We start from the raw sequence: 19,711 nt of genomic DNA, 5'->3' as shown, positions 1-19,711 counted from the left end.
AAGGCTTCATTCTGTGTATGGCAGGGGCTGGCCAAGAGTGTTCATTCATCGTCTTTTGTTTTACTTCTTACCTTCCCTGTTTAGGTCAGAAGGAAAAAGAAGAGCTCAAGGTAACATTTTTCCTGGTACTATGTGAAGTGGTAGAGAACACAAGGGCTTAGGCTGCCTGCCATGGGCATGTCTCCATGGTTTGTAGCAAGGGTACCAAAGGAGGAGTAGACCAGTTGCCACTAAACACGCAGCCCGTGGGCTAGGGACCCCCCCCCCCACTCCCATGCACACATTTCCTACTGGCCCATGGCCGGTGGGCCAGATCTCATGCAGTCAGAATTCCTATCCAAGCGAGACTTGGGCTGTAGGACCCCTGAAAGCCTGTCACATTACTGTGACACCAATTACCTACTGGCCTCTCCCTGCTGCATAGCCCACGTGCTGTGAGCCAGGGTGTTGCACAGCGGAAAGCTCAGGCGCTCATGAGTTCCCACTGCTTCCTCTCTCCTCAGGACATGAAGCTCACTGTCCCCATGCCCTACACACTCAAGGTGCACTACAAGTACACGGTGGTCATCGAAGCTCAGACTGGACTCCCCTACGGCCAGGTCCGGGACATGGTGGCTAAGAAACTGGAGCTCCTGCCAGAACACACCAAGCTGAGGTGAGGCCCACATAGGTGGCAATTAGGAGTGCAGCACAGAACCTGGCGCTGGCCTGGAGGACAGCTCTACACTGATGTCTCTGACTTGGTTCTTAACTCATTATCCCCACCCAGCTATCGGCCTCGGAACAACAATGAGCTGGTACTGCTTTCAGAAGAGAGCATGAAGGATGCGTGGAGCCAAGTGAAAAACTACTGCCTGACTCTGTGGTGTGAGAACACAGTGGTGAGTGCAGTGAGCCCAGGGGCAGAGGGCTGCTGTCTCAACAACAATTCGTCTTTTATCCAGCACTTTCTGAGCCTGGCACTGAGCTTGGAGTTGGGGATATGGATGGTAGTAAGCCGCAGCTCTGCAGCCTAGCCCAGATTGCAGCCAGGAGAGGGTCTCCCACAGGAGAAGAGCAGGCCCTGAACACAGAAAGCCTCGGAGTCCCTTCCATCTGCTCCACACCTTATTGTTTCAACCTTTAGGCCCATCAGGATCAAGCAAGGTCGGGCTGAAGTCACGGCTTGAGGCTGAGCTCAAAGTCACTCTGCCTTAGTCACTGCTAAGGAAGCAGTGGGAAACTCTTCCTTAAGTTTCCATGGGGAGGCACACTTGGCATGAAAGAAAATGAGCGTTAATTTCCCAAGAGATAATTTGGATAACACCTTCCCCTAATAGCTATCGAGAACTTCCCATGTGCCAGATAACTGTGCTCAGTGGACGCTGTGTATTAACTGTTATAATCCTCACTACTATGTGAAGCAGGTATTGGTAGCCTGTTTTATAATTTAAGTAACAAGGCAAAGGGAAGTCAGCTTGGCCAGGATTTCCCTGCTGGTCAGTAGTGGAGCCAGGCAGGCATTTTGACTTCAGCACCTGCTTTTATTCTTGAAAATCTCGCTGTCCTGACTGTTCAAGGGTAGGTTATCTATAGGCCCTGAGGTCTAAAAAAGGGTTAACTGACTTTCCAGCAATAAAGGGAGTCAGAAGCAAAGTCAGAAGCTAGTGGTAGTAGCTACAAGTTAACACTCTTGAACTTCGTCCCTTAGTCTTTAGGGGACAAGCTGCCCTTTCTTTTTGATGGTGTTAGTTCCTCCCCTGAATCATGGGCCCTGAAAACCATCCATCTGCTTTCTACCAACATACTTTTGGGTTTGCCTTTGATGTCATTTCATCTAAGTGGATCATACAGTATACAACACACACACACTTGTGTTGTACTAGTCTGATTCTTTTGATTGCTAAATGTCATTCCATTGTATGGACACAATTTGCTTACTCATCCACCTGTTGGTGGACATTTAGGTCATTTCCAGTGTTTGTCTAGTAACATTTATTCTTCAACAAACAGGTGCTGAGCGCTTTCTGCTCTCTAGATAGGCACTGGAGATATAAAAACTAGTAAGACACAGGCCCTTCTAGCGGGGAGGATAAGGGCAAACAAATGATTACAAAGCATGTGTTAAGTAAACTGATGGAGATGCACAAATGCTGTGCTATGAGCACTTGGGAGCATCTCTCACCCACAAATGCTAGATAACAGTGGGACAAATCAGAGAAAATGATGCTCAAACTGTCTTGAAACTCAGTTTGAAAATGGTAAATACAGTGGAGCGAGGAGGAGGAGGAGGTTAGGGTGCATTGCATGGATGCAGAAAACAAGTTAGACTGTAGGAGTCAGCACAGTGGGTGAAGGGGCTTGATGCTCCTGGACACAACGGGAGGAGGTGGGGGACAAGGCTGGAAAGGCAGCAGGGCCAGGTGGTGGAAGGCCCGTACACTGCTGCTAGGAGGATGCCGGGGGCAGGGGAGGAATAGGTAGGTCCTGCTTTGGAGTGACGAGGCATGAGCATGAGCAGGGCAGGGAGCGCAGCCGGGCTGGCCAGCGGGCTTCCTCTGAGACACCCGCTCCCCACCCATGCTCCTGAGGCTGGGAGGTCCTGACGCAGAGGTGGTGAGGCCGCCGTCTCCACTGGCCATGCTGGTGTTGACTGGATGCCCTAGGACAGCCTCAGTCTCGCTCTCCTCAGTGGTTTCCTGCTTTAGCACTTTTAGTCTGTGCCATCTGCACTTACATCATTGCAGGGGCTATAATATTAAGTAGTTCATACGTGAATCTTTCAGAGCCACTATTTCCCACCTACAAGTGGATTTTAAGGTCATGGAAATGACCACAGCGGACAGACTATTCCAGACCATGTAGGGCTTGGGTCCCCAATAGGAGGTAGTCCTTCTTCTAAACCCTCATCCCACAGCTGAGCAGGGGCTTCTTGCTAAGCTGGGGAAGGGTCTCTTTGGTAGATTTTTACTCAAATCAAAGACAAATGCTTGCTGGAAAAAAATAAAAGTAGGAGAGGAAGAATTAAAGCGGGTGGGCCTAGAGGAAGGACCTCTAGTAAATAAGCCCCAGGTCAGTGGGATCTGAGTCCAAGTTGCCTTCAGGAAGCAGAGGCTCCCTGCTGCCTCCGGCTAAGAGGAGAGTCCCCAGTTCAGTGGGGTTAGAGTACTAGTGGCAGGGCTGCTTGGGAGTTTGAGGGGTCACTCCTGGTTTTCCAACTGTCTACGTTTAAACTAATCCCTTCACTATGTCTTGAAAGGATTCTGCCTAGGAGTTCTGCTCCAAGTGTGAGTTATTTCATGTAAAAGATTGTCTTTACTGCTTTAAATTATTGCTAATCTTCATCCTCAGAAGACAGCTTTGATCTATTTGGCAGCTATCTGGGGCTAACCCTCCCCGTACTCCCAACACAGTGTTTTTGGAACTCAATCCAGTGTTAGAGGTCATTGTTGAAGTCTTTTTATCCCTGTCTCTTACTCTTGGAGGCAGTAAGTCAGGATGTTCTCATTCACTTACTAGAAGGAAAATGACCTAACATTTATTAAGTATCTATGCAAGAAAAGAACACTTACCATTAACAAGTTTGAATATTTACATATGTTTAGACTAGTACGGTCACAAAGTAGGTGTTCAATAACTGTCAACTATTACTCTGTATCTCATTTTGTTCTTCTAGCCTCAGTTTTAGGGGAGGACACAGGTGCTGAGAGGTTACACTGCTTGCTCAGGGACGCACAGCTGGTAAGCAGTGGAGCTGGGATACCAATGCAGGCTTTTGGACTCCTTGCAGCCCTCTCCACCTTACCGTACTGCCTTTTAATGAGGAGGATCTGCCAAAGAGCAAACAGCATCAGAACCCTGGAACCTTTTACCATTTAGTACATTTAGCCTAGCAGGGTTTCTAATGTTGATTTGCTAAATCCCATGAATCACCTCTCCAGAAACCGTATTCTTCTTCTTTTTAACATTTGTGGAACAAAGTGACCATAATGGGGACTACGATGTGTAGTTACACCTGTAAGATAATAAAGCCATTTTTATGGCTTTAGATAGTATGACATTGTGTAGTGGTTCTCAAACTTCAGCAAGTAACAGAATCACCAAGAGGGTTTGTTGAAACACAGATTGCTGGACCTCATCTGCATAGAGTTCATCATTGAATAGGTTGGGCTGCAGATGAAAATTTGCATTTCAAACAAGGCCCCTAGCATGGTGCTGGGGGAAGGGTGTTCGATTCAGAGTTTGAACCCCAGGTTTGACTTCGGGTTTTATCACATACCTATGACTCAACCTGTTCCTCCGTCTGATAAGAAGTACCAGTAGTACCTATTCTGCCATTTTCAGGATTACTCTAAGTCTTCAGTAAGATTTTAAGAGTATATATGGTCTTACAGACCTTTTGGTTTCATGTATCAACCACCCAGCCTTCATAAAGTCCGTGTTAGGTGTATGCTGGCACTGATCACAATTTATATCCCAGGTGCTCCCCTGACACTTCACTGATGGCTTGAGTAATGTTCAATGCTCACTGGCCAGGAATACAGGAAAACTAACAGGTCCTTTATTATTTCAGGGTGACCAAGGCTTTCCAGATGAACCCAAGGGAAGTGAAAAATTCGATGCTAATGACCCGACAACAGAACCGGAGCTTAAGGAAGGAAGCCAAGTGGTTGCACTCTTCAGTTTTGAGGCTACCCAACCAGAAGACCTGGAGTTTCTAGAGGGGGATGTAATCCTGGTAATATCAATGGGTAAGTGATCCTCCGGGATTACAGAAACTAATCTACACATTGGCAAATATACTCAATGGAAGAGAGAAGAAAAAACATAAACAGCCTACAAACCAAACTTGGGCCAGTAGCTTCAATCTCCTCCCAAGCTTTCAGCTGGAGGGAGCAACCCCGAGTGCTCAGCCTTTCCATCGGTTGCTCTAAGGTGCGGGGAAACTACTAATGGCAGACTTAAGATAGTATTTTGGTTACCAAAGATGGCTTTTTTGGAAGTCATGGATTCTCATCACCAGAGTCCATGAATTGGAGGGTGGCTGGAACCATGCTGCCTTTGCACCAAGCTATATGACACTATCTTCTGCAAGCTATTGTTCTTTGAACTGATTTACTTTTTAAAGTAAGGGGATAAATTTTCCTTTAAAAGCAGCTATTCAGAATGGCGGTCTCTGGTGACTTTCCTGATTGTTAGGAATCAAACCCATTAGAAATTGAACTAGTAAGTAGTTTTTAGTCCTCCTCAAACTTCAGTATGCCCAAACATCCTCTGGAGGATTTGCTAAATCAAATTCTTGGCCCATCTCCCCCAAATTCTGATTCAGGTCTGGGGTGGAGCCTATAAGTTTACATTTCTAACAAGCTTTCAGGAGACACCGGCCTAGTGAGCATACTGAGCAGCACTGTACAGATACATGCTTGACACAGTCGTATTTCTCTATCTGGAAACAAATGAGTCCCATCAAGAACTGTGCTCCTATGGCTGAAATGTGCATAAGTAATGCAAAGTGGTGGAAAGAGAATACTATTATCAGTTTTAACAGAGAATCCAATAGATTATGAAATGAGAGCAGATGGTATTAAAGTTAATGGAGTAGAGAATGAGAACACACGTGACAAAGAACCCAAAATAGGAATGATGAAATAAAGAAGCAGGGTTGCAAAGCCAGTGCCCATCTTCCAACTAGGGAGAATGGAAACTCTTTGTTAAGAATTGGGCTTAGTAACTCCCAGAACCATTTTTCTGTGTCAGTATCAATCAACCAGCTAACCACCCAGTTATTCTGGGGGGTGAGGATGAGATAAAAATGAGAGAACACACAGAAAAATCCTCTGGGTAGATATGGACAGACGTGGTGTCCTCCTTACCGTGATACGTACAGAGAAGTCTAAGGCCAGTTAATTCAGGAAGCACCAGTGTAATATTTTGAAACTTTATCCTAATACTTAAATAGAAAACATAATTTGAGCATAAATATTGGGTGGGTCAGGGGGGTGAGTTCAGCTGTATTAAGTGGTCATGAGACAGTTTCATTCAGAAAGTTTCTCAAACTTTAATGTGAATCACCAAGGAATCTTGTTAAAAATGATTCTGACTCAGGGTGGGGGGTAGGCCTGAGAGTTTGCATTTTTAATATGCTCCCAGGAGCCAGGACAAACAAGTACTTCTGGTCCATGACTTACTTTGGAAATAGGAAGGATCAAGACAGTGGTTTGCAATTAAAACTACCTGAGGAAACTTCAGAAATTCAGATACTAGCCACACCCCACACCAATCAGAGCAGAGATTCTAGGGACAGGATCAGAGCTCCAGGGCTCTGACGTGTACTCTGTAGTCTTAAAAGCAAAGGTGAACTTCAGAACTGGTTGCACAGTCTGGTAGATGAGCTCTGGAGTAGGTCATACCTAAGTCGATATTTACTGGCAGGATGACCAGGAACAAGCCGTTAATCTCTCTGGGTCTCCTTTTCCTTAGTAAAATGGGGCTCACCTGAGTTATTACGCAGTCTGAGTGTATATACACATCCTAGAACACTGTCTGCATTTTACTAAAGGCTCAAAACAGGAGCTAAGAAAACCCCTGTCTTTTACATAGATTAACTCCATCATTAGCTCCAAGTCTCAATTCTTTAATCAATCACTAGTGAATGTTAATATATTCAACCAACCGCATGTCCCTTTCCTGTAATCAAAAAGATTCCCAAAAGAGCTCAGATAAAACTGTTTAAAAAAAAATGTATCTAATGATTCACCATTCAATATCTCTCATTTTATTTCTCTGGCAACTTTTTGAAGAAACCTAATACATTTTGCCACTTTACTTCTCCAGTATTGTGTCTAAGACAGAAACCAGTAACAAGGTGGCGAAGTCCTATGCTCACACGTACTTCAAATCACTTTCCAATACTGACTTTTCCTTGCTAGCACAATTGCAGGGTGGAGGACTCACAAAAGATCTGTGCGGAATGTCCAGGTTATCATTTTTCTATACTGGTTTTAGACATTAACGTATACTTTTCCTTTTATCAGTAAATGAAGACTGGCTGGAAGGGGAGTGCAAAGGGAAGATTGGCATTTTCCCCAAAGCTTTTGTTGAACAACGTGCAACTACAGCCTTGGAAAGCAATCCTAGAGGAGTCTAGGCTGTTTCAAACTACAAAGGTGAAGGAAAGGAGGTACTACCTTTGAAAGATGTAGCATGCCTCTGTTGTAGGGAGACATTGTTTGGAAGTGTCAACTAATCTTCCTGTTAAAAGGTAACCTATCAGTGTTAGAGTTAGTGTGAGAATTAGGATGATGATTATGCCGGGGGTGGGACTGGGTAAGGGGGATGGTTGGAAGTGTATGGAAGGATATGAAGGGGTTGGGTCTTCTAGGGTGCTGATAATGTTTCTTGCTCTGAGTGCTAGCTGTCCAGATGTGTTCACTTTGTGAAAATTCACTTACTTGTGTATTTACTAATGGTGCACTTCTCTGTATGTGTGATGCCTTAATAAAAAACTTAAATACCAAGACACCTGGAGTACAGGCCCAAGGCCTAAGTGTAAAAAATATCCCTATTCCTGTACCATTACTGTTGCAGACTTCTAGAACCTGAAGTAACCATACAAGTAAGTCAGAGGGCATACACACTCAAAATTAATTTTTCTTTTTTGGTTTAAAGTCTACTGCTTAAACAGACTCTCAACTGAGTTAGATACCCATGGAACACTGCTTTCAAGTCCATAGAGATTTAAAATACTAAAACTACATTCCTTTATGTCTTCTCCAAGAAACATTTGTTGAATTCAATACTGCATATATGCCACAAACACTTAAGTGATGAAAAGAAGCCTTGTTTAGGAAGCCAGCTTGTTAGTAATACACTGTTAGTTAACATTTCATAGAATGTACATACTAATATTTATGATAGAATGCTATGGTTGTATTTTGTTTATCATTTAACTGAGTGGCTGGTTTTTCAGGGTTAACTTGGGTGAAGGATTCCATAAATACTAGACCTTAGGACCTGGTCTTAATTACCCTCCCTTCCTTACTGTAGAGTATGACTTAGTTAATAATTTCTCAAGCATGTAGGTGCCTGTGAAAAGCAGAGTTAAGAAATGAAGTGTAGATGGAATCAACACCTAGTGAAGGACGGTTGGTCAAGGTGAATACCCACCACTCAGCTATGGCACTGGCCTCTAGCATACTGCTGAAGGCCCAGCGGGTTACCACTGAAAATACTTCAAGTGTAACCCCAAAGCTAAGCAAACTATTTAGTGTCACTGCTCATCAGACAGTGAATGCTATAGGCCAAGAAGATAAACTACCTCTGAATTGCCTTGTTAACAGTAACAACAGGGATGACAATGGTGGGTTGTTAACTCCTTTGCATAAGCCATTCTTTAGTTATCAAATAAAATAATTTTGACAGTTTCCTTCTACTCATCTCTTTCTACCATAATAATGCACATTGGTTTGGAATACCTCCTAGAAGCAAAAATGATCCTGAAGTGTATCTGATTTCTGACCATCTTTGCCTTCCCCTAGATAACTTGTGAATACTTTAAAAACTTGTTCTTTAAGCTGGATTTTCTTTTAGAAGAGAAAAGGAACAATCTATACACACAGATCTGGTTGGAGAGAACATGGTTTAATTAAAGGCAAAGCTGATTTCAGCAGCTGCAGGTCTTGCACAGACAGACCAAAACAGAACAAAACAAAACAAACACAAAATAAAGCTTACTACACAAAACCAGCTTCAGATGAGGATTCTCCTCTCCCTCTTCCTTATTCCACACTGAGGATGGTAAGGCGAGGAACCTCGCCCCGAGAGTCAGAAAACATTCCAAACACCAAATTCTCATGCAAAAACGGGGCTGCAGATAGGACCTGAGTGCTACTGGGGGTGAGATGGTGAACCTGGTTAGCTTGTCTAGGGTGCAAGAATCAGTGACAGTTCAAACACTGGAATGTTGCAGCTGCCTGAATGCAGAGCTCAAACACTGGAAGTGGAGGGTAAAGGCAGCAGGGAAGAGGCTTGGGAGGGAGGGAGTGGGAGAAACGCGGACGAGGGAAAGGGCTGGAGAGGAGCATAGAGGGTTGTATACTGCCATTGGGTCAGGGGGACTTCACCCTTTTAGACCTTTCAAAACAAAACAAAACAAAACAAAACAAAACCCCAAATGCCATGTCAAATTAAAAAGCAATAATGTAAGCGTACGGCTCCAACCACTCTCTAAAGAGCAGTGAGCATTGAACTCACCCCTTTTCTTTGCTGGGGTTGCCCAGACTCTAGTGACAACCGGGCTCTTGGATGTGCTTTGCTCTGCAGCTGTTTTCCAGTTCATTCCGTCCCACACTAACTCCAAGCACACATACACCACCCGCCCTGGGGAGAGCAGATGGGCGTGTGTCCACACACCCACTCAGACACACACACACACAAGGAGAGACCTCCCAGAAAATAAACCCTCCCACTAGCACAGCAATTGGACATTTAGATTGTTTCCATAATTTCGCCTTAAAATATTACTTTTCCAGGAAATGACTAACAGAAATGCTGTCCTTCTGTTTCTACACAAGACAGTTTCAGTCCTCTTTCCTTCTAATAAATATCAAATAAAAGTTCCTTTTCCTTTCTTTCGCCTTTTTCCAGAATGGACTTCACTGGTTTTCTTCTGTGCAGGATGCACGTGTGTCCGTGTTGCCTTGAGTTTCACTCTGAAAGAGGAGGCTGAGGGACAGCGGCTGGGCGGAGGCCTGGCCCCTCCATGGGCTCTGCAGGCGCTGCTGCTTCCTTCCGCCTCAGACAGTCTTTGGGCCCCACTGCCAGACCCCATTCTGTTGCTTCTTGGGGAGATGTCGTACACAAGAGGAATAAAAACAATTACTAGCATACAGCAAAGGACAGAAAAGGGATGGAGGTAGGGACAGGAGGAGGTGGGTGGTAAGCAGGATGGGGGCACAAAAACCAACCAAACAAAAATGAACCACACTGAAAGCCTCTACCTATTAGAACGTGTCAGGCCGTGAACGGACTAGCCTGCCTTCTGTGAGACTGCCTGCTATGCTACTGTAAAATGTACAGGAATCAAAACGTTAATTTAAAATCCTACAGCAGTCATCTACTAGTCCAGCCCAGCACCACCACCCACACTGCATCCTCGGTTGGGGCTCGAGCACCTACAGAGTGAAGGGCATTTCCTGCTGGAGTCTCCAGGCCAGAGGAGGGCCTACCAGAACCTTCTGAGTGCCAAGTTGAGGACTTGCACTCTCCCGTATGGAACACTCGCCATGGGCTTAAGTGGTCGGCTTCTCCATCCTATTGCCACTAACCTCACAGGAACAGGGAACAGGGCTTTCCTTTCTACACACTGACTAGAAGCAGCACACCTGTGTATGGAAGAATTCAGTGTGATATTTTACTACTGAGAGTCGAAACAACAATAAAAGATGTTTAGGAAAATTTCAACTACATTCTCAGTCAGCAAAGCAATCATTAATGGGTTCCCCATTTTATTCCCCAAAGAGGAAAAAAGCACTGAGAAGTTCCCATTGGCTTCTCCCATCTGCCTCCCCTTCTCAGCTTTCACCTCCCATGTGGCTGGGAACATGCACAATGGAGAAGGTGAGAGGTGGTGATATCTGAGTGAGACAAACAGCAGTTTCCCTCTCCCTCCAGGAGACCCTGCGGGGGTGGAGAGTTTCTGATGGTTTTCTCTTTTTGTTGCACTGCGGACGTTTCGTGCACACTCAGTGGGCTGGTGGAACACTTACACCCTCTTGACAGCAAGAAACAGAAAAGAGGGCTGCCACCTGCAGGGGACTGTGTGGGCCAGTCCTGCAAACCCAACATGCCATGGTTTATGGAGCCTTCATTCCCAGGGTTGCCACTTTGGCCTCAGTGTGGAGGATTCATGGTGCCTTGTCCCCGCTGCTGTTTCTGCTTCTGCTGCATTAACAGCTGCTCCAGAGCGGAAGGTCCAGGATGCATCATGGAACTGGACCAGATAGACTGAAAAACAGCCCAGAGCTTGTCAGCTCAGATCAAATGCCTGACTGTCGGAAAGGGATACGTTTTTCAATCCCAGTCTAATATAAAGACATATATGCCCTAATAGCCCCACCCCCTTAAAAAAAAAACCAGTTATTAGAAAAAGTCATTGTCTTCAAGACCATTGTCAAAAAGACTGTCTTCAAGACCACTGAGCTCCCATTTAGATTATTTTGAACGGGAAAAGGTAAAGTATGTTTTATATAAAGTCTTTTTACTGAAACTCAGCTCCATGTGGGACCACAGGGTATTTGCTATAGGGTTTTAAGCAAACAAACTTTTCTAAAATTAGATACTCTTCTTTTACTTGTTCAATAAAGGTTTAAACATCCAAAGATGAATCAGGATTTTCTTAACCTTAGAATGCAATTTAAAACCTTTGTCTTTCTGTCCCTGTGAACTGCTTTGTCACTGGTGAATTTACAAATTAAAAAAAAAAAAAAGTCCCATTCAAGAATCCCAGACCATGTTTCTAGGACTGCTAGATATGTGCTACCACTCAATCAATTCTAAGGGCCTCACTGTTCTTATGAATAAAAGAGACATCTCTTGTGGTTTTTGTTCCTAAAGTCCACTTACCTTTAGGCTCTCCATGAGAACAGCAGAGGAATCCTCCATGGAGGGGCCGTGGCCTGTCCAGGTGCCACTTGGAGTGCTGGCCTGATGCCAACTGCTCTCAGAGGCTGATGTTGCCGAGAGATAATCAATGCCAAACCCACCCATGGCTAAGGGATGAAGAGACAAGAATTCAAAAAGATGTTCTATCATTGCCAAAGGCAAAAACCAAGGAAGGATGTGGTAAGTCATTCACTTTTGCTCGGCAATGAAGTCTGCCTCTCACCTGGCTTATCAGTTTTCCATCGATCTGCAGTTCTCCTATCCCTGCTATCTGGAGTCCCAATGGGTCCAAAATTGGAGAATGGAACAGAATTATGGTTGTGTGTTGGAGGGGAGCTTGGCAGGCTGCTTGGGTTAGAGGAATGAGGAGACTGGCTGGCTGGTGTTGAATGATCTATTAAATAGTAACAACATTGGACTTCAAATAGATGTTTCACAAACATACCAAGAACTAATAACATCTCCAGTAGATCTGACTGCTTAAATCTACTAAAAATAACCACACTTGTTTGCCTTTGGGGGAAAGACAAAATAAGGACCCCCAAACGGATGGCCAGATGCACTAGTCTGCTTATTGCACATATATCTAAGGCACACTCCTTGCCTTTAAACAAAACAAAACAAAACCAACAAAAGAAGACAAAAAAGAAAAAATAAACAGGCAATTTTGTCAAGTGCATCCACTATTTTTGCATGCTTGATTCAAATTAAGTATCTAAATGGTCTTCTCTATCAGAAATAGAATTGCCTAACTTTAAGAGTTACCATTAAATCAGGGATAAAAAAAATCTCTATTTAAAAAAGTATCTACAAACTAAAGAACAGCTGGGAAACCTTGAGAACCAGTTTTCTCTCTTACAAGTCTGCTGGTTACTGAGGATGTAAAAAAGCTTTTTTAGTGGCATTTACTATGTGAACCAGCTCATCAGACTTTTTTCTATTTTTTTTCAGAAGTTACCTAAAACAAAACAAAAAACAATCATATTCATAATTACAAAAGCATACTAACTCTGAAGTCATCAATTTGAGTGTATAGAAAATGCAAGATTCACAATTTAAAGACTTATCAATACCTGAACTGGCAGGAAGTGATGGAGACCACGGAGTCCCTTCAAAAAGGGAGTACAGTGACGTCTCCTGGGGGGCCAAGGGGGGATTCAGTTCTGCTGTGGAACTGGTTGTTAGGTTTTTCCCATATACCTCATTGAACACACTGTTATTTGGGTATCTTTCCTGAAAGACAATGACAACTGAGTTATAATCTCACTGTAAGGTAAGAGATTTAAGAAAATGCAGTGTTCACATTCACGGATGTTTAATAGGCCTTAAGCTTTTCCTAGCAAGACAAAAAGCCTTTTGAAGGCTTTTATTTGTTTCTTTCAGTTTTCCTGTTAAATTATTTTCCCTTTATTTTCTTTAACTCTTTATTTTGCTCTATGTATACCACCCAGGTTTAAAAATATGAATAATTTATTTGGTTGAGCAACAGAGCCCTTAGGATTTCAATATTAATGAGAAGTTAAAGGGTTCAACCTTATACAAGTCCCTGGCGCACCTCAATCAGAGCAGACGGTAAAATCAATTACCTGGAAGATACCAGCCAATATATGGAGAAGAAACGGAGTAAGAAAAACAGACACTGAAACAGCAGGGGAAAGAAAATACTAGCCTACAATAAAAGCACAAAGCAGGACTCTTCACTGTTTACCCACCTGATTAAGAGAGAAGCCGGTGAGGGACAGGAAAGAAGATGAATGTGACATGAGCTCTGAGGGCTTCTCCAACAAGGATTTCTTCACAGTCCCGAAAAAAAAGGTAGTTAAGTTAGGTCTTCCACTTTCTTAATATTAATCTTAAGATACTACACAACCAAAGTAAGAGACTGTAACTTAAGCAAACCTGTACTTACCCACTGTGTATAATGTAAGGCTTAGAAGATATGAATTCAAATCTGCTAGTGCCATGACAGCAGCTAAGCACCCACTGCTACAGGCAAGTCCTACAGAACCCTCCCTCATCAGTACCTCTAATATGGCAGGGATCCTCCTGGCAGGGACCAGGTCCTGGAAAATGGCAGTTCTGAACGATTACTAGGCACAAACCTCGGAAACCCCCTGGCCAACAGTTGCTGTTAGAATACTCTCAAAACAAGATGTTGAACTGACCTGGTACTGTTTTCTCCCCATATTTCTAAAACACTGACATTAGTGATTTAAAAAAAAAGCCTTTCAAATGTACTTGACAACTGGTCTGGTTAACATGGTTCCTATGCAGCTGTATCTGTGGTATATATTAACATAGTTGCTGAAGTCATACTGGCCCCTAAGAAAGTTAGTAGGGAAAAAAAAGCTACATCTCTGATGATCACTGTCATTGAATAGTTGGTCAACAAAGCATTTATTAAACATCTGCTACTTGCAAGGCACTCTCACACACATTTATATCATTAACGCCGTTAAATATAGGAAGCATTACATTCAAGGTTTTTTTTAAAACATGAACAAAAATCCCCACACAGTAAAAAAGTCTGCCCGCCCTTGCCTCCAATTGTTCCACCATCAGTTTCATTTCCAACGAAGGGGCAAACCCAACAGGAGCTAAGGGATCAGGAAACAAGTGGACAGAGAGGCATGCTCAGTCCCTCAAAGCCACACCAGCAGAAAAGCAGCAAGAAAGGCAAACAGAGAGGCGACAGTTTGGCAGCTGGGCTTCCACAGCCCCTAGATGCTGTCACTGTACTGCTACTGTTTAAGTTTCTAGGACATCTTTTATTTCTGCTAACTTCGGGGGGGAAAATGTGGGAGGTCTCTATGTCCACTTACCCAGGCAAATTCTTAAGAGAACTTCAACTGCCAGGGGCAGCAGCTTCTGTCCTGACAGAAATAAGCTTTTATTTCTCCTATACTAAAATCAATGCATTTTAATCTTGTTGTTTTCCTACTCTGTGTTTATAAGGAACAGCAAGAAAATAAAACTCAGGGTTGTTTTATGTTTTATTAGTATGGAATGAGGGGAGGGAAAAACCTGATAGCATACATTCTCTTCCTATATTTTTTATACACCCCCCCACCTTAGTAAAATACAAGCTTTGACAAGAATACAGAGTGACATACTTGGAAATGCAGACTGGGTTTTAGAAGATTCTTTTTAAAAGATACTAATTCTTGGATTTTATTTTATGTCATCCTAGTTGTTTATTTCTATATTCACTCATTCATAGCACTCCAACAATATTTTTTTATAAATGGAACCCTCTTCTTTTTCACTCATTCTGTTTCTGAATCCAGTTCTGAATTTAGATGAGGGCACTTAGTTAAACAAACAGAAAAGAGCCATATACTGTTCAATAACATCAGTAAAAATTCTAGGACATAACTCATTTCATATTCTGAGTATATAAGGAAAAATCTTACTGCTCTTAAGTAAGATTAAATGACACCTGAAAGTCCTGGGTCCAGAAGGAAATGCCACCTAAAAAGTCAGTCAATTTGCCATGACCACATCCTGTGTGTGACCAGCCCCACAGGATGTTTTCTAGACGACACATACAACAAAGCTACAACTCTGAGATCTGGGGGGAACTATGGAGTCAAGAATGTTCTACCATTTGAAGGCAGTTTGGGCAATCAAGAAAAAAGTTTTACCGTTCTATAAAGAAGGCAGGCCCCAGAAAGAAAAAATCATCTACTCCAAGTACTATAAAAACTCAGACGAGAAACTGGGGTTAGAGCAGGAAGAATTATGTCAAATACATACAAAGAGGCTTCGTCCAGGAAGAGAGGCGAGAGGCCCCAGTAGAGCTGGGTAAAGATCAGGAGGGTTAGAAAAAATCAGCTCTTCCTCTTCCTCCAAGGCAGCCAGACTCTTTAACAGGTCCGGAGGAAGCAGAGGGGAGCCCTTGGGGTCCTAGTGACAGAAAGGATCACAATGAGATGCAATAAGGGATGACAAAAGCACAGAGGAGTAAGTAGCATGATTAAGGGGACAGAGGCAATGAAAGTCAAGAAGGAAGTAATTAACAGCCCCACAGTATTATGCAAAGAGGAAAAGGCTCTGAAAAAAAAAGCAAAGTACATAAGGACAGTGGTAGAGAAAGATCAAGACAACAGAAAGAAGCAAAAGTACTGACAAACACAAAGCAGAATGTAAAAGGTTAATGTGGCTAGTGAGTAAAACAATGCGACAGAGCAAAGTGGTTAGCATATCGTGTGCTGAGAGAAACAGCTCTTTTTAAGTTACAAACACACACCTGTTTCTCATGAATAAAGGGCAAGGAAGGGGAACCCCACCATCACAGACAACTGGCTGACTTTGTTCCTCTCAGAAAGCAATTTGTTTAAATATGCAGTAAACCTATTTTTAAACTTAGATGATTCAGCCCAACTGAACCTTTGTTTCAGAATTCTCTAACATGCTGTTAGAGAGATATCTGCACGATTTCTCTGCCAGACCATCACAGTTCAAATTCAGTAACAGAATTCTTCATTTCCCCCAAACCAAACGTACTATGCAATTGTGAAGGGGGAAACCAGAGCTGTACCCATTACTCGGCAGCATTCTGTAGCACGAATGAATGACAGTGACCTTTATAATAAACATCTACTTGAGAAATTCAAAAGATACGGAGCTCCAGACCTATCTCCAATGTGCTTGGTGACAGGAAAGGACACACACCTCGAATGGCATCCTGGGCGCAGGATCCTGCTCTGGACGGAAGACTCCGGGTGGCCGTTTGCCCCTGCGGTCCGGATTTGCTTGCTGTGCCATTATGGCTCTGTTATCGGCCATGCTGTAGGAAGAATCCCAGTAGAATTCTGGGACCTTGACTTCTGAGGGATTATGGTTATATGGCTCCATGGGAAAAGGCTTCATTTTTTTCTCTAGAGGCTGCTGCTGCATTACAGGGGGTTGCAATGACGGCTCAAACAGTTTTATGGGGTCTTGGGTCTGAAGGTAGTAGGGCTGTTTCACAGGCATGATTTTCCCTAATGGGCCTTGAACCTGAGGGGGATTCCACAGTTGTTTGGAGGCATCTGCCTGTTGATACTAAAAAAAGAGATGCCTGTCATCAAGATGAGGATAAAATGCAATGTTGCTTACACTCAATACTCAGGAATCAAAATGAACTTGAGAGATTTTACAATCAACAAAGCTCTACAACCAAGAAAACTCTAGGCAATGTAGCAGTTTCTTTTATCCTCAAGGATGTTTAATACATGGAGCTTTCTGGGAACAGATCATGTGCACTGAACTTCATATTCTCTTTCAATTCAATTACTTAGGAGGTTTCGTGAATGTGTGTGTGTGTGTGTTTCCTCTTCTTATTTCAAGGATATAATATTTAAGATTGGTGTTATATTTCTCTTAACACTCATCAAGATTATGATTCTGTTTCCTTACTGTAGTTTATGTTCAAATAGGAGAGAATTATTCACAGAAAATCTTTTTTCCATAAAAAGCTGAGTAGTAGTACCAGCAAAGAATGGTAGTAAGATCTATCATTTTCACAAGAGTAAAAATATTTGAACTTTCATCAATAGCAAGAATATTCTTGTGTTCCCCATATCATTACAAATCTATGCAAGAAGTATCTGAAAGCTTAATTAGTATTTTTAATAAATCAAACACAGAATAATTTCAGCCCTCCTCTCTCTCCTGACTCAGCTGGACAGTGCATACAACTGTAACTTACCTGCTGGAATCCAGAGTGGTGAGGAGGGCTTTTCCCCAAAGCCGGCACAGCTTTCGTAGGGGACTGTTGCTGAGCTAGAGCTTGAACCTGCAACTGGCTTGTTGTCTGTGCTGTTGGCTGAGCTGGTAAAGATGTGAGGGGTTGCTGGGAAGGTGGCTGTGGTTGTTGAGGTCCCTGGTTCATTGGCCCTGGTCCAGAGGGCCGTTGCTGGCTGTAAGGAATGTGGGACTGTTTCCCAGCTTGCACCTGGTTTCCTGCTGGAGAGTGAGCTGTAGGCTGAAGAAAGGTTCCTGGGACAGAAACACCAGCTGGGAAGGTGTAACCTGAGCCCATAGAAAATGCCACAGGAGGGGGGATAACATACGTTGGGGGCGGGAACCCTTCAAAATAGAAGAACATAGCTTTAGTTCTAAAGAAACTTAGCAAAAGAAAGGCAAAAATAAGTCATTTTAGAGTGGGGTGGAATGTAGGTCTTCTAATAAATTATAAAATGCAGGGATCAATCATCAAGTGAGACTGATAAGTGTCATCTTTAACTTGATTTGAAGAATTAAAATACAGAATACTGGCTACTACTTCTAACAGGAAAGAAGTGGTTCCTTAAATGCCATGCTTAGAGGTAAGACAGTGGTTTATATAAATTACAGAGGAATGGCTCAAACATAATTTCATAAACGTTAGGAAAAAAAGAATTTCCTTTTACCTTTTAACATTATGCTTTAGTAATGTCACTCCAATAGAGTGTAAGTTACTCAGTGAATAGAAACTACTACACAGATGGGGTTAAGTAGAAGAAACTACAAAACATATATTTACCTGGCCGGCTGGGAAGAGGAGGGAAAGCTCCAGGGTGATGAATGGGGATGAACTGGGAGCTACTTGCTTGACTTGGGGTTTGAGTGACAGGTGTTTTTCTGGCTTCAGATACTGGAGTCTTTCTTAGTTCTGTCTGAGATTTTACCTATGATCAACAGAAACAAAACTGTAACAATCTGAAACTCATCACATGTGTCAAAATGAAGAACCTACTCTAAGGAAATATTTAAAACTCCAGCATGTCAAACAAGAATATATGCTGAAGATATTTAAATTCACCTAAATTAAAAATGGGAAAAATCAAAAGTTTAATTACCAATAAAAGATATTAAAGGCTTAGTTTTACTCATGTATTTTGCTTTCATAAAATCACAAAAATGCTAAATATGGTAAAGGCTTGAGATCACTCATTTTACAAATGAGACACAGTGATGCCAGTAGTTTAAAAAATTTGCCTATGATGTTAAGCCACCTGTTATGGGTCCCAGGGCCCTTTATACTCTGATTCATTAAACAACATACATAAATTATGAATTAATAATGACCATCATACCACAGGTGAGATACTTTGTCCCTCAGTTTAATTTCATTTGAGCAGCTTAAGTGCACAAGTTAGGCATCCACCCTCCACCCTGTAACTGCACCACCCTTCAGAATAAATAGATACTTTCAACAGTAAGGAACAGGACCCGAGATCCTACACATGACACCAGGGGAAGTAGATGCCATATGTGCTGCTCCAGATGAGTAAAATGAGGGAAAATAGGTAGCATTTACAGAAAATTTAGGTACAGGGGGTGGTGATACAGTGACTACTGTCAGACTTTCTTTAATCATCATAAGCAGATTTAAGAAGGCTAAGAGACTGGAAAGGAGATTTTATTTCCAGTCTGGACTTTATTGGGAAGCATTTACAGAGAATGGAGGCAGAGCAGGCAGGAAATGCTGGATTCTTTATCCCTAGAACACTGGTCCTTCGGTTTTATAGCTCATTTGCTTTTTCTCCTTGCCTTTCCCCAGCACCCCTTTCTCTTGCCTTGCCTTTTCTTAATATCTACCATGTTTTTTCCTATTTCTCCCCTTGTCATTAATCTTTAACTTGAACTATTGTTTTTATTTCTTCCTTCTCCACACTCCCAACCCTGCTGAAAAAAAGAGCTTTAAGGAAGAGATATTGAACGTCTGTTCATTTGTAAGCAGCCTTCAATAATGGAAGGAAGGTTCCTATGCCTACTACAAACACTTCTGACAAAGAGTGTTATTAAAATCAAATGGCCACTTAGGTATTTATTCAAACATAAAGGTTGGTATTAATAAAACCAGCAGAGAGTGAAGACCCTTTTCTGTTACTGAAATCAAATTATCTGTATCTCACTGAAAAGAAATTAAAAAAAAAAAAGAACAAAGTCACAAGTAACTGAGCAATGTTTCATCTTTTCCCAGCAAGAAACTTGGGTCCTTGCTGTACAAATTCCCTTGAGCCAGAAGAACACTGAAGTGATATAATGCTACTGGCAGGGACAGGTATAAATGTGAAGAAAAAGGGCCTCATCTTTTTCCAAG

General features: G+C 42.6%; 2 protein-coding genes across 7 annotated transcripts in view; one reads left to right on the top strand and one right to left on the bottom strand.

The window, feature by feature from the left end:
• Nucleotides 1-8,464, top strand: part of NCF2 (neutrophil cytosolic factor 2) — a 29,273-nt gene extending 20,809 nt beyond the window's left edge. Inside the window, exons 11-15 of the mRNA XM_036912580.2 lie at nucleotides 85-110; nucleotides 504-655; nucleotides 770-881; nucleotides 4,553-4,730; nucleotides 7,014-8,464. Of these exons, the coding sequence (XP_036768475.1) occupies nucleotides 85-110; nucleotides 504-655; nucleotides 770-881; nucleotides 4,553-4,730; nucleotides 7,014-7,126 (581 nt within the window). The 3' untranslated portion in view covers nucleotides 7,127-8,464. The remainder of the gene's footprint in view (nucleotides 1-84; nucleotides 111-503; nucleotides 656-769; nucleotides 882-4,552; nucleotides 4,731-7,013) is intronic.
• Nucleotides 8,465-10,467: 2,003 nt separating this feature from the next.
• SMG7 (SMG7 nonsense mediated mRNA decay factor) overlaps nucleotides 10,468-19,711 on the bottom strand; it is a 77,644-nt gene continuing 68,400 nt past the window's right edge. For 3 of the 6 annotated variants that reach the window (XM_036912572.2, XM_036912573.2, XM_036912574.2), the window contains 9 exons: nucleotides 18,149-18,293; nucleotides 17,333-17,712; nucleotides 16,315-16,686; nucleotides 15,397-15,546; nucleotides 13,353-13,433; nucleotides 12,714-12,873; nucleotides 11,864-12,034; nucleotides 11,602-11,747; nucleotides 10,468-10,983 (listed from right to left, as the gene is read on the bottom strand). In XM_036912572.2, coding sequence (XP_036768467.2) covers nucleotides 10,870-10,983; nucleotides 11,602-11,747; nucleotides 11,864-12,034; nucleotides 12,714-12,873; nucleotides 13,353-13,433; nucleotides 15,397-15,546; nucleotides 16,315-16,686; nucleotides 17,333-17,712; nucleotides 18,149-18,293 — 1,719 coding nt within the window. In that variant the 3' untranslated portion in view covers nucleotides 10,468-10,869. The other 3 variants (XM_036912575.2, XM_036912576.2, XM_036912577.2) reach the window with 2 other exon arrangements.

Source organism: Manis pentadactyla, chromosome 9, assembly GCF_030020395.1.
Source record: "Manis pentadactyla isolate mManPen7 chromosome 9, mManPen7.hap1, whole genome shotgun sequence".
NCBI lineage: Eukaryota > Metazoa > Chordata > Mammalia > Pholidota > Manidae > Manis > Manis pentadactyla.
Note: the sequence above shows the minus strand (reverse complement) of the source record. Positions and strands in the feature narration are given on the sequence as shown.